This window comes from Microcaecilia unicolor, chromosome 7, assembly GCF_901765095.1.
Source record: "Microcaecilia unicolor chromosome 7, aMicUni1.1, whole genome shotgun sequence".
NCBI lineage: Eukaryota > Metazoa > Chordata > Amphibia > Gymnophiona > Siphonopidae > Microcaecilia > Microcaecilia unicolor.
The window spans coordinates 137,655,075-137,668,946 of record NC_044037.1 but is presented as its reverse complement, the minus strand read 5'-3'; the positions used below and the strand labels follow the sequence as shown (position 1 = coordinate 137,668,946).

The 13,872-nt window shown below is 50.5% G+C and overlaps 1 protein-coding gene across 3 annotated transcripts in view; it reads right to left on the bottom strand.

The window, feature by feature from the left end:
- TBCCD1 (TBCC domain containing 1) overlaps positions 1 to 13,872 on the bottom strand; it is a 467,458-nt gene that overhangs the window by 443,886 nt on the left and 9,700 nt on the right. For all 3 annotated transcript variants that reach the window (XM_030209751.1, XM_030209750.1, XM_030209752.1), the window contains exon 2: positions 411 to 789. In XM_030209751.1, coding sequence (XP_030065611.1) covers positions 411 to 746 — 336 coding nt within the window. In that variant the 5' untranslated portion in view covers positions 747 to 789. The remainder of the gene's footprint in view (positions 1 to 410; positions 790 to 13,872) is intronic.

The following is a 13,872-nucleotide window of genomic DNA, read 5'->3' as shown; positions in this document are numbered from 1 at the left end:
TAAACGAGAGGTGACAAGGGTGTGGATGAGGGTTTTGGTAGAGTGCTCGGAAAGAAAGGGGCGGATTTTACGGATGTTGTAAAGAAAGAAACGACAGGTCTTGGCAATCTGCTGGATATGAGCAGAAAAGGAGAGAGAAGAGTCAAAGATGACCCCAAGGTTTCGCGCTGAGGAGACAGGGAGAATGAGAGAGTCATCAACAGAAATAGAAAACGGGGGGAGCGGGGAGGTGGGTTTGGGGGGGAAAATGAGAAGCTCGGTTTTGGTCATATACCATCATCATATTTGTGATGTTTAGTACCCTGTCCTCACTCTGACTTTGTATCAACCCAATTACCCAAGGTATTCAATATTTTCACAATGTTCACTCCCTGACCCTTCTCCCAGCATACTAGAATCATTATACACACCGTACTCTTCAGCTTCTCGTATTCTTCCATAGATTTACAGGAGCACATGGTCTCTGCCCACTCCAGGCGTTCCTCCGCAGTCCGCTCCACCAAACTGTCAAAAACTTCAAAGTATAGCCAGGCCAGATTTTCAGTCAGTTGCAGCTTTCCACATGCAATATGCTTCCACATGGCCCAAGAAAGGCGTGGGTAACAGCCATCATTTGCTCGAGTTCGAACATATGAGGACATCTTCCGTAAATAGTGCATGCTGAACTTGGAAGGAGGGGGTAGCTGCAAGACTCCAACTAGAAAGGGCTCCATTTTCACCCATAGTTGGACATTTAACTGATCCATTTTCAGAAGCACTGAGACACCTGCGGTGCTTGCAGATTCAAGACTGTGAAAAAAAATCATTTAATAGTTACAAATATTTCTGCAATTTAATTCAGTTCCACATAACATCCCACCTTTTCAGATACCCCCATGTGACATGGTAATTTGGGTCTATGAATACCATTAAGGTGGCACCCTTAGGGCAAGTGAAAAAAGGAAAAGAGCTGTCACTACAGTGATGGCTCAAATGAACCAACCAGTGTCACAGATGATGCATTCCTGAGTTGCCCCCCTCCATTCAAATTATGTGGCTGGCAAAGAGGTCCTGGATGCCCAAATATGACTGTCTTGGCCTCTCAGGAGAGAGGGACACAGCAGAAAATATTCAGAAGCAAAGTCAAGAAAGTGCAAATTTATTTTATTTAACATGTTTTTCAAACAAATACAGTCAGAGAAATCCTAATCCATCTTCTAGCAATAGATTCTACAACATGGATGGAATCAAAACAAAAAAATTTTAGCAGTGCTTATACAGCAGCTCCAGCAGTTGGGAAGTAAGGCCAATGTGCTGGGCAGACTTCAACAGTCTGTGTCCGGAATATGGAAAAAAGATCTGCAAGGGCTGGTGTGGGTTGCAATGGCAACTCCAGCATTTGGGAACTAAGGCCTGTGCCCAGCAGAATTCTACAGTCTGTGCCCCAAAAACTGCAAGAACAAGTATGTATATTTTATTTCACATTCATATCATATGCAATATCTCAGAGGGGGAGGGGAACGTCAGTTTGCAACATTGCTGGATTGTTGGTTTACTCAAGTATTGGCAATGAATGTGACTATTATAAAAGAACTCTGCCGATATCAGTTGCCATTCTGGCAAACTGCCGACTGCCCTATTTGTGATGCCAGTATTTGATCATTAAGGAGCATAACCTACACAGAATGGCAGATGCAGCTGTGGCTGCCTAGTTGGACGGACTGTATGCCATCATTTATGATGTTACTATGTTCAAACACAGAATTATTTATTAAAGACTTCTATAAATTTTTAAAAAATGGATTTTTTTGTGTTGTTTAATAGAAAACAGATCACAACTACGCAAACAAAACACCATTTCACCACAGAAATTAAAAGCAGCTCATGATAGCAGATCCGCTCCCAAGAATTAAAGGGAAAATGAAGCATAGAAAAACATAAGTAGATAAAGACCATGGAGGCATATTTTCAAAGCACTTAGCCTTCCAAAGTTCCATAGAAACCTATGGAACTTTGGAAGGCTATGTGCTTTGAAAATATGCCTCCATATGAGCTATCCATTCTGCCCACCCATGCCATTTTCTCTTCTTGTAACTGCCTTAGAGATCCTATGTACTTCTCCCAAGCTTTCTTGAATTCTAACACTGTTTTTGTCTCCATCACTTCAACTAGGAAGCCGTTCCACAAATTCATCACCCTTTCCGTGAAGAAATATTTCAACAGGTTACTTCTGAGTCTATCCCCTTTCACCTTCATCCTATACTCCCTTCTTCCAGAGCTTCCTTTTAATTGTAAGGTAAAATTATGTATCATACCTGATAATTTTCTTTCCATTAATCATAGCTGATCAATCCATAGACTGGTGGGTTGTGTCCATCTACCAGCAGGTGGCGATAGAGAGCAATCCTTTTGCCTCCCTATATGTGGTCATGTGCTGCCAGAAACTCCTCAGTATGTCGATATCCAAGCTCCATCCGCAGGACTCAGCACTTAGAGAATTACACCCACAAAGGGACACTCTGCCCAGCTCACCACCACCGAAACGGGGGAGGGGAATTAACCCAGCTCATCCCCACACAAGTGGGGAAGGGGAATCCGTCCAGCTCATCCCCGCGGAGCGGGGGAGGGACACCACACCCGCCGATGCGGGGGGATCTGGCTTATCCTGCAACCGCAACCGCGGGAGGAGCTGACTGACCCTAACACCGCCGAAGCGGGAGGGGTACAAAGCTGCCCTACAACCGCCCAAAGCGGGAGGGAGCGCCGGCAGAATTTAGGTCTCAATCCAGACCCGAAAAACGGAGGGGAGAGGAATGCAGCAGCTCACTGTAACACAAACTCGTCTCAACTGTTGAAAAATCCAATTGAAAAACTTGAACACGAAGTCCTCCTGAACTGAAGACTAAACTTGCAGCTGAAATGCAACCAGAATATAAACAGTACAGATATCTGGGAGGGGCTATGGATTGATCAGCTATGATTAATGGAAAGAAAATTATCAGGTATGATACATAATTTTACCTTCCATATCATCAAGCTGATCAATCCATAGACTGGTGGGATGTACCGAAGCAGTACTCACCCAGGGCGAGACATAGCAATCCCTGACCGCAACACTGAAGCTCCAAACCGGGCCTCCGCCCGAGCAGCCACAGTCAAGCGGTAATGTCTGGAGAAGGTATGGGCCGACGCCCAAGTTGCCGCCTTGCAAATCTCTTCCAAGGAGACGGACCTGGCCTCTGCCATCGAGGCCGCCTGAGCTCTAGTGGAGTGAGCCTTCAGCTGGATAGGCGGCACCTTCCCTGCGGCCACATAAGCCGCTGCAATGGCTTCCTTGACCCATCTTGCCACTGTAGGCTTAGCAGCCTGCAGACCCTTACGAGGACCTGCAAACAGGACAAACAGATGATCCGACTTCCGGAAATCATTGGTCACTTCCAAGTATCTGATGATGACTCGTCTCACATCTAGATATTTGAGAGCAGAGTATTCCTCTGGGTAGTCCTCCCTACGAAAGGATGGGAGACAGAGCTGCTGATTCATATGGAAGCGAGAAACAATCTTGGGCAGGAAGAAAGGCACTGTGCGAATAGACACTCCTGCCTCAGTGAACTGCAGAAAAGGCTCTCGACAAGAGAGCGCCTGGAGCTCGGAAACTCTTCTGGCTGAAGTGATAGCCACCAAAAAGACTGCTTTCAACGTCAGGTCTTTCAGAGATGCCCTAGACAAGGGTTCAAAAGGCGGCTTCTGCAAGGCTCTTAGTACCAGATTGAGATTCCACGCAGGCACCACTGAGTGCAGAGGAGGGCGCAGGTGATTAACTCCCTTGAGAAAACGCACCACATCTGGCTGCGAAGCCAGGGAAGCACCCTTCAGGCGACCCCTGAAACAAGCCAGAGCCGCAACCTGGACTTTAAGGGAACTGAGCGACAGGCCTTTCTCCAGACCTTCTTGCAGGAACGCCAACACTGAAGAAATTGGAGCAGTGAAGGGAGAAAGTGAGCCTGCTTCACACCACGCTGCAAAGGTACGCCAAACCCTGGCGTAAGCAGTAGAAGTAGAGCGCTTCCTCGCTCTCAGCATAGTGGCGATGACCTTGTCTGAGAAGCCCTTCTTCCTCAGCCGCTGCCGCTCAATAGCCAGGCCGTAAGACCAAAGGGGGAGGGATCCTCCATCACTACGGGACCCTGATGCAACAGGCCCTGCTCCGCTGGCAGTCGCAGAGGTTCGTCCACTGAGAGCCTGATCAAGTCCGCATACCAGGGACGTCTGGGCCAGTCCGGACCCACCAGGATTACCCTGCCCGGATGCTTTGCCACCCGATCTAGCACCCTGCCCAACATGGGCCAGGGCGGGAACACATAGAGAAGCTCCTGTGTCGGCCACTGTTGGAGGAGAGCATCTACTCCCAGAGATCGAGGGTCCCGTCCTCTGCTGGAAAAGCGCGGCACTTGGCAATTGGCCGATGACGCCATCAGATCTAGGCTCGGCTGGCCCCAGCGCTTCGTGATGTCCAAGAACGCCTGAGCCGATAGCTGCCACTCTCCGGGATCCAAGGTATGGCGACTGAGAAAGTCCGCCTTGACATTCATGACTCCGGCAATGTGAGCCGCTGACAGCTGTTCCAGGTTCGCTTCCGCCCACTGGCAAAGAGTCATAGCCTCCTTGGCTAGAGGGGCGCTCTTGGTACCTCCCTGGCGGTTGACATAGGCCACAGCCGTGGCATTGTCCGACAGGACCCGTACTGGCTTCAGCGCCAGTACCGGGAGGAACTCCAAAAGCGCCAACCGAATGGCTCTGAGTTCCAGGAGGTTGATAGACCACTTTGCCTCTGCAGGAGACCAAAGCCCCTGCGCTGTCCTTCCCAAGCAGTGGGCTCTCCAGCCCGACAAAGAGGCGTCCGTCGTGACCACAATCCACTCCGGGGTCACAAGAGGCATTCCTGCAGACAACTTGTCTGTCTTCAGCCACCAGCTCAGCGCCTTGCGCACTGCTGGTTCCAAGGGAAGGCGCACAGCATAATCCTCCGACACTGGAGTCCAGCGCTGCAGCAGAGAGTGTTGGAGTGGTCTCATATGAGCCCTGGCCCAGGGCACTACTTCCATCGTGGCCGTCATAGAGCCCAACAGCTGCACATAGTCCCAAGCCCGAAGAGGAGAGGCTACTAGGAACTGGTCCACCTGAGCCTGAAGTTTGACAATCCGATTGTCCGGCAGGAACACTCTGCCCACTTGGGTGTCGAAACGAACTCCCAGATACTCCAGGGACTGAGTCGGGCGCAGCTGGCTTTTCTCCCAGTTGATGATCCATCCCAGGGAGCTCAAAAGAGCAATCACCCGGTCCACAGCTTGGCCGCACTCTGCATAAGAGGGGGCTCGGATCAACCAGTCATCCAGATAAGGATGGACTTGGACTCCTTCCTTTCTCAGGAAGGCCGCGATGACCACCATTACTTTGGAGAAGGTCCGCGGAGCAGTAGCCAACCCGAACGGGAGGGCTCTGAACTGGAAGTGTCGGCCCAGGACTGCAAAACGCAGAAAGCGTTGATGAGGAGGCCAGATGGGAATATGTAAATACGCTTCCTTGATGTCCAAGGATGCCAGGAACTCCCCTGCCTTCACTGCCGCTATAACAGAGCGGAGAGTCTCCATGCGAAAGTGCCGAACTTTCAAGGCCCGATTGACCCCTTTGAGGTCGAGGATAGGCCGGACAGAACCTCCTTTCTTTGGTACCACAAAGTAAATGGAGTAACGTCCCTTGCCAAGCTGATTTACTGGCACCGGAACGACCGCGCCCAGGCGGATCAGATTGTCCAAAGTCTGCTGCACTGCCACAGCCTTGACCGGAGACTTGCAGGGAGAGAGTACAAACCCGTCTCTTAAGGGTCGGCAGAACTCTAGCTTGTAGCCGTCTCTGATGACTTCCAGCACCCAAGCGTCTGAAGTTACTCTGGTCCACTCGCCCAGAAACGAGGACAGCCGTCCTACAAGCTGCACTGGGGCGTGGATCAAGGCCCCGTCATTGGGTACGAGACCCTGGGGGAGGACCGGAGGGCGCACCTCCGGGACGGCGGTCTCTGCGAAAGGAATGCTGCTTGGGGGAGAAGTTCCTCTTGAAGGAAGAGGGGGCAGAAGAGCCCGACCTGCCCGGGCGGTACCGACGGGCTTCCTGAAACCGTCCTCTGGAGGTACTAGGGCGAGTACTGGCCCGAGCCCTGACCTCTGGTAACCTCTTGCCCTTAGACGTGCCGAGATCGGTCACGATTTTGTCCAGCTCGACCCCAAAGAGCAGCTTGCCTTTAAAAGGCAATTTAGCCAGGTGGGACTTAGAGGCGTGGTCAGCAGACCAATACTTCAGCCAAAGCCACCGCCGCGCAGAGATTGTCTGAGCCATACCTTTAGCCGAGGCTCTCAAGACATCATACAGCAAGTCTGCCAAATAGGCCAAGCCCGATTCTAGGGCCGGCCAATCAGCCCTCAAGGAAGGATCGGAGGGGGAAGCCCGCTGCACCAAAGTCAGGCACGCCCTCGCCACATAGGAGCCGCACACTGAGCCCTGCAAACTTAAAGCAGCCGCCACAAAGGACGACCTTAAGGCCGCCTCCAATCTTCTGTCTTGGGCGTCCTTTAGGGCCGTGCCACCTTCCACCGGCAACGCCGTTTTCTTAGTCACCGCAGTGATTAAAGAATCCACGGTAGGCCAAAGAAAGGCCTCACGTTCACCTTCAGGCAAAGGATAGAGGCGGGACATAGCCCTAGCCACTTTGAGGCTCGCTTCCGGGACATCCCATTGAGCCGAAAGCAAGGTGTGCATGGCATCATGCACGTGGAAGGTTCAAGGCGGGCGCTTCGTCCCCAGCATAATGGCAGAGCCAACAGGGGCTGAGGGAGAGACGTCCTCCGGAGAGGAAATCTTCAAAATGCTCATGGCCTGCATTAACAGGTTGGGCAAATCCTCTGAGCGAAAGATCCGTGCTGCAGAGGGGTCATCCGCTCCATCCGAGCGGGAATCCGTCTCCTCCAAGGAATCCACAAAGGACCGTTGGGAGAACTCAGATACGCTGCCCTCATCTACATCAGAGGAGACAAAGTCCTCTAAGGCCTAGGAATCCACCCGAGGGCGTTTACTTCCGGGGGCCTCAACCTCTTTATAAGACGAGGGAGCAGGGGCAGCGTTTTGCATAAGGAAGGCCTGATGCAGCAGCAAAATAAACTCGGGGGAGAAACCCCCCAGACTATGCACTTCCGCAGCCTGGGCCACAGCCCTAGACGCACCCTCAACCGGCGCTCGCAAGAGCGGGGGAGAGACATGCTGCGCATCCAAGATGGCATCCGGCGCGACACTCCGCGAAGGAGCCGCGCGGGAAGAACGGCGCTTAACTTTAGCCGCTTTTTTGCCGTCGCCCAAATTAAGGGCGTTCATGGCATTAACGTCTCCCACCTCAAGGGCGGCCCAAGAAGAAGCCGTCCGAGCAGCGTGGCCGGCCAAGATGGCAGAGGCGAGCAGCGGGGGATGGGCGTTTATGGCGGGAAAAACCGCCACACCGGAGGAAGGACCGGGACACTCATCGGTCTCCAAACTGTCACCCAACAAGGGCGAATCAGGCTTTAAGACCCCCATATCCCCTCTAGAAGCGCACATGCGATCCGGGGAGCGATTCTTTGCGCCCTCGCCCTCCGACGCCATAGGCCACGTGGAGATCAATCGGGGAACCCCCTGCCCGCTACAAAAAGGTAAAAATTACCTGCTTTCCGCTCCGAGCTGTAACGAACTGGTGTCCCAGTGAGTAGCTGCAATAAACGTTTAAATAAACGTCGAAATAAACGCCCTTAAGGACGTTCAAAAATTTTCTTTTTTTTTTTTTTAACGGAGCCAGCGGGAGGGGGGAGAAAAGGAGGGACCTGGCACCACCAGGTTTGCACTTGCTCAAGAAGAGCCCTCAACCCCAGGCACTCAACAAAACCTAAAAATTAGGCTTGGAGGCCTAGCCAGAGCTGCTGCTGTGTGTGACCACCACCTGCTGAGATAGAGAACATACTGAGGAGTTTCCGGCAGCACATGACCACATATAGGGAGGCAAAAGGATTGCTCTCTATCTCAACCTGCTGGTAGATGGACACAACCCACCAGTCTATGGATTGATCAGCTTGATGATATGGAAGCATAAATATATAAGTACATAAGTATTGGGAAGGGGGAGGGGCGGGTCCTGGAACTCGAAGGGGAGGGGTTCCTGGAACTCGGAGGAGAGGGAGGGAGGAAGGTGGGGGGGCATGGAACTCGGAGGAGGGAGGGGGCCCTGGAACCTTGCTAGAGCCCGTTTCCTTTCTGTTGGAAACGGGCCTCTTTTACTAGTTTAAGTGCATAAGTATTGCCATACTGGGACAGACCAAAGGTCCATCGAGACCAGCATCAGGTTTCCAACAGTGGCCAATCTAGGTCACAAATACCTGGTAAGATCCTAAAAAAGTACAAAACATTTCATGCTGCTTATCCCAGAAATAAGCAGTGAATTCTCCCAATGTCCATTTTAATAATGGTCTATGGAGTTCTCCTTTAGGAAGACGTTCAAACCTTTTTTAAACCCTGCTAAGCTAACCACCTTTACCACATTCTCTGGCAATGAATTCCAGAGTTTAATTACATGCGGAGTGAAGAAATATTTTCTTCGATTCGTTTTAAATTTACTAATTTGTAGCTTCACTGCATGCCCCCTTAGTCCTATTATTTTTGGAAAGCGTAAACAAACGCTTCACATCTACCCGTTCCACTCCACTTATTATTTTATAGACCTCTATCATATCTCCCCTCAGCTGTATTTTCTCCAGGCTGAAGAGCCCTAGCTGCTTTAGCCTTTCCTCATAGGGAAGTCATCCCATCCCTTTTATCATTTTTGTCGCCCTTCTCTGCACCTTTTCTAATTCCACTATCTTTTTTCAGCTGCGGCAACCAGAATTGAACATAATATTCAAGGTGCGGTCGCACCATGGAGCGATACAAAGGCATTATAACATCTTCATTTTTGTTTTCCGTTCCTTTCCTAATAATACCAAACATTCTATTTGCTTTCTTAGCCATCGCAGCACACGACAACACCTAGATCCCTTTCTTGGTCGGTGATTCTTAAGGTAGCTATAATTCAGGTTCCTCTTTCCCACATGGGTCATTCCATGTCAAGTGGTCTGGTGGTCCCTGTGCAACCATCACGGATTTCGATGAAATTTTCTGTGAACATTCATACATGTCCCCAATGAACATTGGTAAAGTTTTACGTTTGCCGATGCAATACTTGCTGAGATATAGTAATCTGTTTGACCCCATACTGCAGCCTTCTATGGTATGACTCCGAGATTTCGGCAACTTTGAGACACTGTATCTCCGGCAATATTTTGTTGAAACACAACTTGGCCATCTTGTACAACTTTTTGCGCTATATTAAACAAAATAATAAAAAAAATCTTCATGAGCGATTTCCATGAAGAAAACTTGGAGAAAAAGGAGGATGAAATCAGGGCACAAAACAATTCCCCGAATCAGGAGCGGTTGGTACAAAGGCTGAAGAGGTCCCCATAGCAGAGGTAAAGCTGCCAATGCAGTCAATAGCCAGAAAGCAGGAGCCTCTGATGCGCCATAAGAAAATGGCACATGTATTCAACGCCTCAGAGCTGGAACAGGGCGGGAATCCCGTTCGGGAGAAAGAATTCTCTGGTGCCTGCCTGTGCCTCTGTGCACCCGGCAACACCCATCTCCGCTGCCACCAACACTTGCTCACAACACGAGCCTTCTATGGTGGCCTCTGCTGCCAATACTACGTGTCCCCCAAAGGCAGAAAAAAAATGCACTTACCGGAGACGCGCAGCCAGACTTCCTGCTGACAGCGGAACCTCCCAGGCAAGCTTGCCACCAAACTGGCTCAGTAGGCTACACATACACAGCGACTTCAGAGAAGCTGCCCCCAAGACTCCTCTTTGCAACCTTCTGCCCTGGTGGAGCTGCAGCGCCTTTGTCCCGAATTGCTTTTTTCTCTCTTTTCTTTTTTTTACAGCTGATAACAGCAGCAAACACAGGTCTGTTGTGGATTATAAGTATTTTTTTGTTTGTTTTTTTTAAGCTTCTATAGTAACCTTGTCTTTTGTTTTTGTTAAAGACAAGGTTACTTACAGGAACTTAATTCCAACATCGAAGCTGTCTTTTTCGACAGAAACACTTGATTTTGAAGATTTTCTTCATTTCTTGAGGCATTGGATCTATATATCTGGCACACTTCACAACTAAACTCTGACCCCTGAGGCAGGCGTGTCGGGTCACTTGATAATAAAGACTCCTGTTGTCTCAGTCTTGAAGGCTCAGTGTTGCTTTTTTTGTTAGGATAAGCAGCATAAAATGCATTTAACTTTTTAGGGATCTTACTAGGTATTTGGTTTGGCCACTGTTGGAAACAGGATGCTGGGCTTGATGGACCTCAGCAGAAAGGAAGAGATCCTGGATTCATCTGCTGTGATTAAAGGAAATAAAATTAGCAGTTAAGACAATTTTACCGTCCTTAGCCTCTGCAGCAAATGAATCCAGAAACTGGTGGGATGTACCAAAGCAATCCCTAAATAGGGTGGGAAGCTGCCGTTCCCCGAGTCAGAACCGCCGCTCCAAAACAAGCATCCGCCTGCGTGGACACATCAAATCAATAATGCTTCGAAAATGTATGCAGAGAGGCCCAAGTGACAGATTTCCTCCAGAGACAGCACACGTTTCCGCCCACGAGGTCACTTGTGCCCGCAACACCTCTGGAAGTGACCGGCCCTCCTTGGTCCAACGAGTGAGTCACCTTCGATGCTGCATTATCCCGCCATGGCCCCGACAAGAGCACGATGATATGATATGATGATGATATGAACACCAGGAGGACAACCTGCCGAACATCCAAGAGCCGAAGCCTCACTAAATCTTCTGAATAATCCTTCCTCCTACACGAAGGCAGAAAAGAGGCCGATTAAGAAAAAATGCTGAGATGACCTTTGGTAAAAAGGACAGGACTGTACGTAATGTAACCCCAGACTCTGAAAACTGAAGGAATGGATCCCAACAACATTGCTTGGAGCTCTGAGACCCGATGCACTATTGCCACAGTCACCAAAAATATCACTTTCAGGGTAAGATCCTTGTCTGAAGCCCTGCACAAAGGCTTGAATGGAACTTTTTGGAGAGCCTTGAGCACCAGATTCAGGTTCCAGGCCGGACACGGCCAGCGAAGTGGCCCTCCAAAAAACACACCACATCCAGATGAGCTGCCAGAGAAGAACACGACGTTCACCCCCAGTAATAGGTAAGAGCCACCACCTGAACCTGCAGCAGATTATATGCCAACCCTTCTGCAGACCTTCCTGCAAGGAGGCTAATAATTGAAGCACAAATGCCAGCAACGGCAACCATACATGGTCTGTGCACCACACTTCAAAGGTATGCCGTCATAGTAGATGTCTTCCTGGCCCGAAGAAGCATGGCTATCACCACGTCTGAACATCCTCCTCAGTAAGATCAAAGCGGGAGGGATCTTCCATTAGAACTGGACCCTGATGAAGTAGGTCGGGAGAGACTGAAAGCAGAAAGGTTATATCCACCAGAAGACAAACCAAGTTCACATACCAAGGATGCTGTGACCAATTTGGAGCCACCAGAATGACCAGTCCTTGATGATGCCCGATCTTCTGGAGAACACGCCCTATCAAGGGCCACAAAGGGAATATGTAAAGAATCACTTACTCAGGGCACCGGCCTGGGGACCTGACCTCCGTTCTTCTGTTGAAGAACTTGACCACCTTGGCATTTGAGCGTGTCACCACAAGGTCGAGCTCCGGCAATCCCCACTTCCGTTGTATCTGAAGAATCGCCTCTGTAGACAGCTCCTACTCTGATGAGTTTAGCAGATTGTGACTGGGAAAAGTCCGTCTGCACGTTGTGCTGTCCTGCTATGTGTACCGCAGACAGGCACTGAACATAGACCTCCGCCCACTCCAAGAGGTACCTTGGTGGCCAGACTCCCATTCTGCGTGGCCCCTGCCAATTGATGTAAACCGCCGCCATATTGTCCAACAGAACGCAAACCGTCTTGCCCTCCCGCAAGTCTGGAAAAACCATAAAGACCGCTCGCAGCTCAAGCCGCTTCTATCCTGGTCCGATACCCCATGCATGTCGGTGGAAACAATTAAGCCCCCTAACCCGATAAACTACATCCTAACCACCATGACCCACTGTGGAGTGGCCAACGGCATCCCCGCTGCAAGATGGAGTCGTGAAACCACCAGCTTATGCTGTGCCATGCCCGGGGCAACCATGGAAGTCACCACTACTCCCGAGACACCGGTGACCACCTGCTCAGCAGCAAGTACTGCAGAGAATGCATGTGGGCCCTCGCCCATGGCACCACTTCCAGAGTGGCCGCCATAGATCCTAAGACCTGAACACGGTCCCAGGCTCGGGAACTCACCAACTGCAACAGGCTGCGAACCTGAGTCTGAAGCTTGGCCCGCTTTCCATACAGCAAGAATACCCAGCCCTGCATCGTGTTGAATCGGGCACCCAGATAGCCCAAGGTCCGAGACAGGACCTTGTGAGTTTTCGGAAAGTTGAATACCCATCCCAGAAACTGCAACAGCACAAGGACCAGGTCGCTGACTAGATGATTCTCCTGCTCCAACACTTCTCGGATCAATCAGTCATCAAGACAGGGATGCATCCAGATCCCCTCCTTCCTCTGCAACGCCGTCACCACAACCATGACTTTGGAAAAGATGCGGGAAGCAGTAGTGAGGCTAAAGGGCATGGCCTGAAATTGAAAGTGTCACCCCAGAACCTATACTGAAGGTACTGCTGATGCGGAGGCCAAATGGGGATATGTAAATAAGCAGGAAGCGACTGCCAGAGCCTTTGTTTGACCGAGGCATGCACCAAATCATAAAGGGAGTCCACCCGGTATGCTAGACCCGACTCCATCTGGAGCATAACGGCAGCCAAGGAGGAAGAAGGGTCCTGCTCCTGCTCCAGAGCTCTGACCATGTAAGAAATACAGATAGAGGCTTGAAGAGTGAGCGCTGATACCTCAAACAAACGCTTCAAAGACACTTCCAGGCACTGATCTGGCATGTCCTTCAACACCTCCCCTCCCTCCACTGGAAGAGTGGTCTTCTTAGTGACCGCAGTCAGCTACAACTGGATAAAGATGAGACATCGCCTTTGCCATCAGAGTAGTTCCACTGAGCTGTAATAAGCTACTGGATGACCTCATACGCTGGAAACGCCCTAAACGGTTTCCTCGTGCTTGCCATTTTAATAGTCACTGTGGAGGCTGCCTGCGCCTCCAGATCCGCAATAAGCAGCGTTTACAAAGCCCCAGTAATCAGAAAAGACAACTCTTCTCTATGGAAAATGCGAATGGCCTTGGGATCATCAGGCTCCTCCTGAAGCAGCTCATCCTTCTCCAAATCATCCAGCCGAGAAGGGCGCAAAGACTCCCCTGTCAAAGATGTCATCGAAGGAGAGGGGGAAATGGGCCCCACCAACCCTACCTCAAAAATGGAGGCCAGCCACCTCCGCTTTTGCACCTGGTCCCCTGCTGAAGGCTGAGAGAACTGTCCCAAGTTCCCTGTGGAATCCCCAGGGGTCAGAGCTACCACAGCCGGCTGAGCCTGCAGCAAGGCCCTCTTTAATAGACTTGGTGTAAAAGCAGAACAAATTCTGGAGAAAAAAAATTCCCAGAGCCCATAGCGCCCGAAACACCCGGAGCTGCCACCATAGAAGAAAAAGGCACCCTCAAATTGAAACAGCCAATGCCAATATCCAGAATCCTCCCAATCGCAAGAGCTCAGAGTCCACAGATGGCTGCCTGCTGGGAACCAAGTC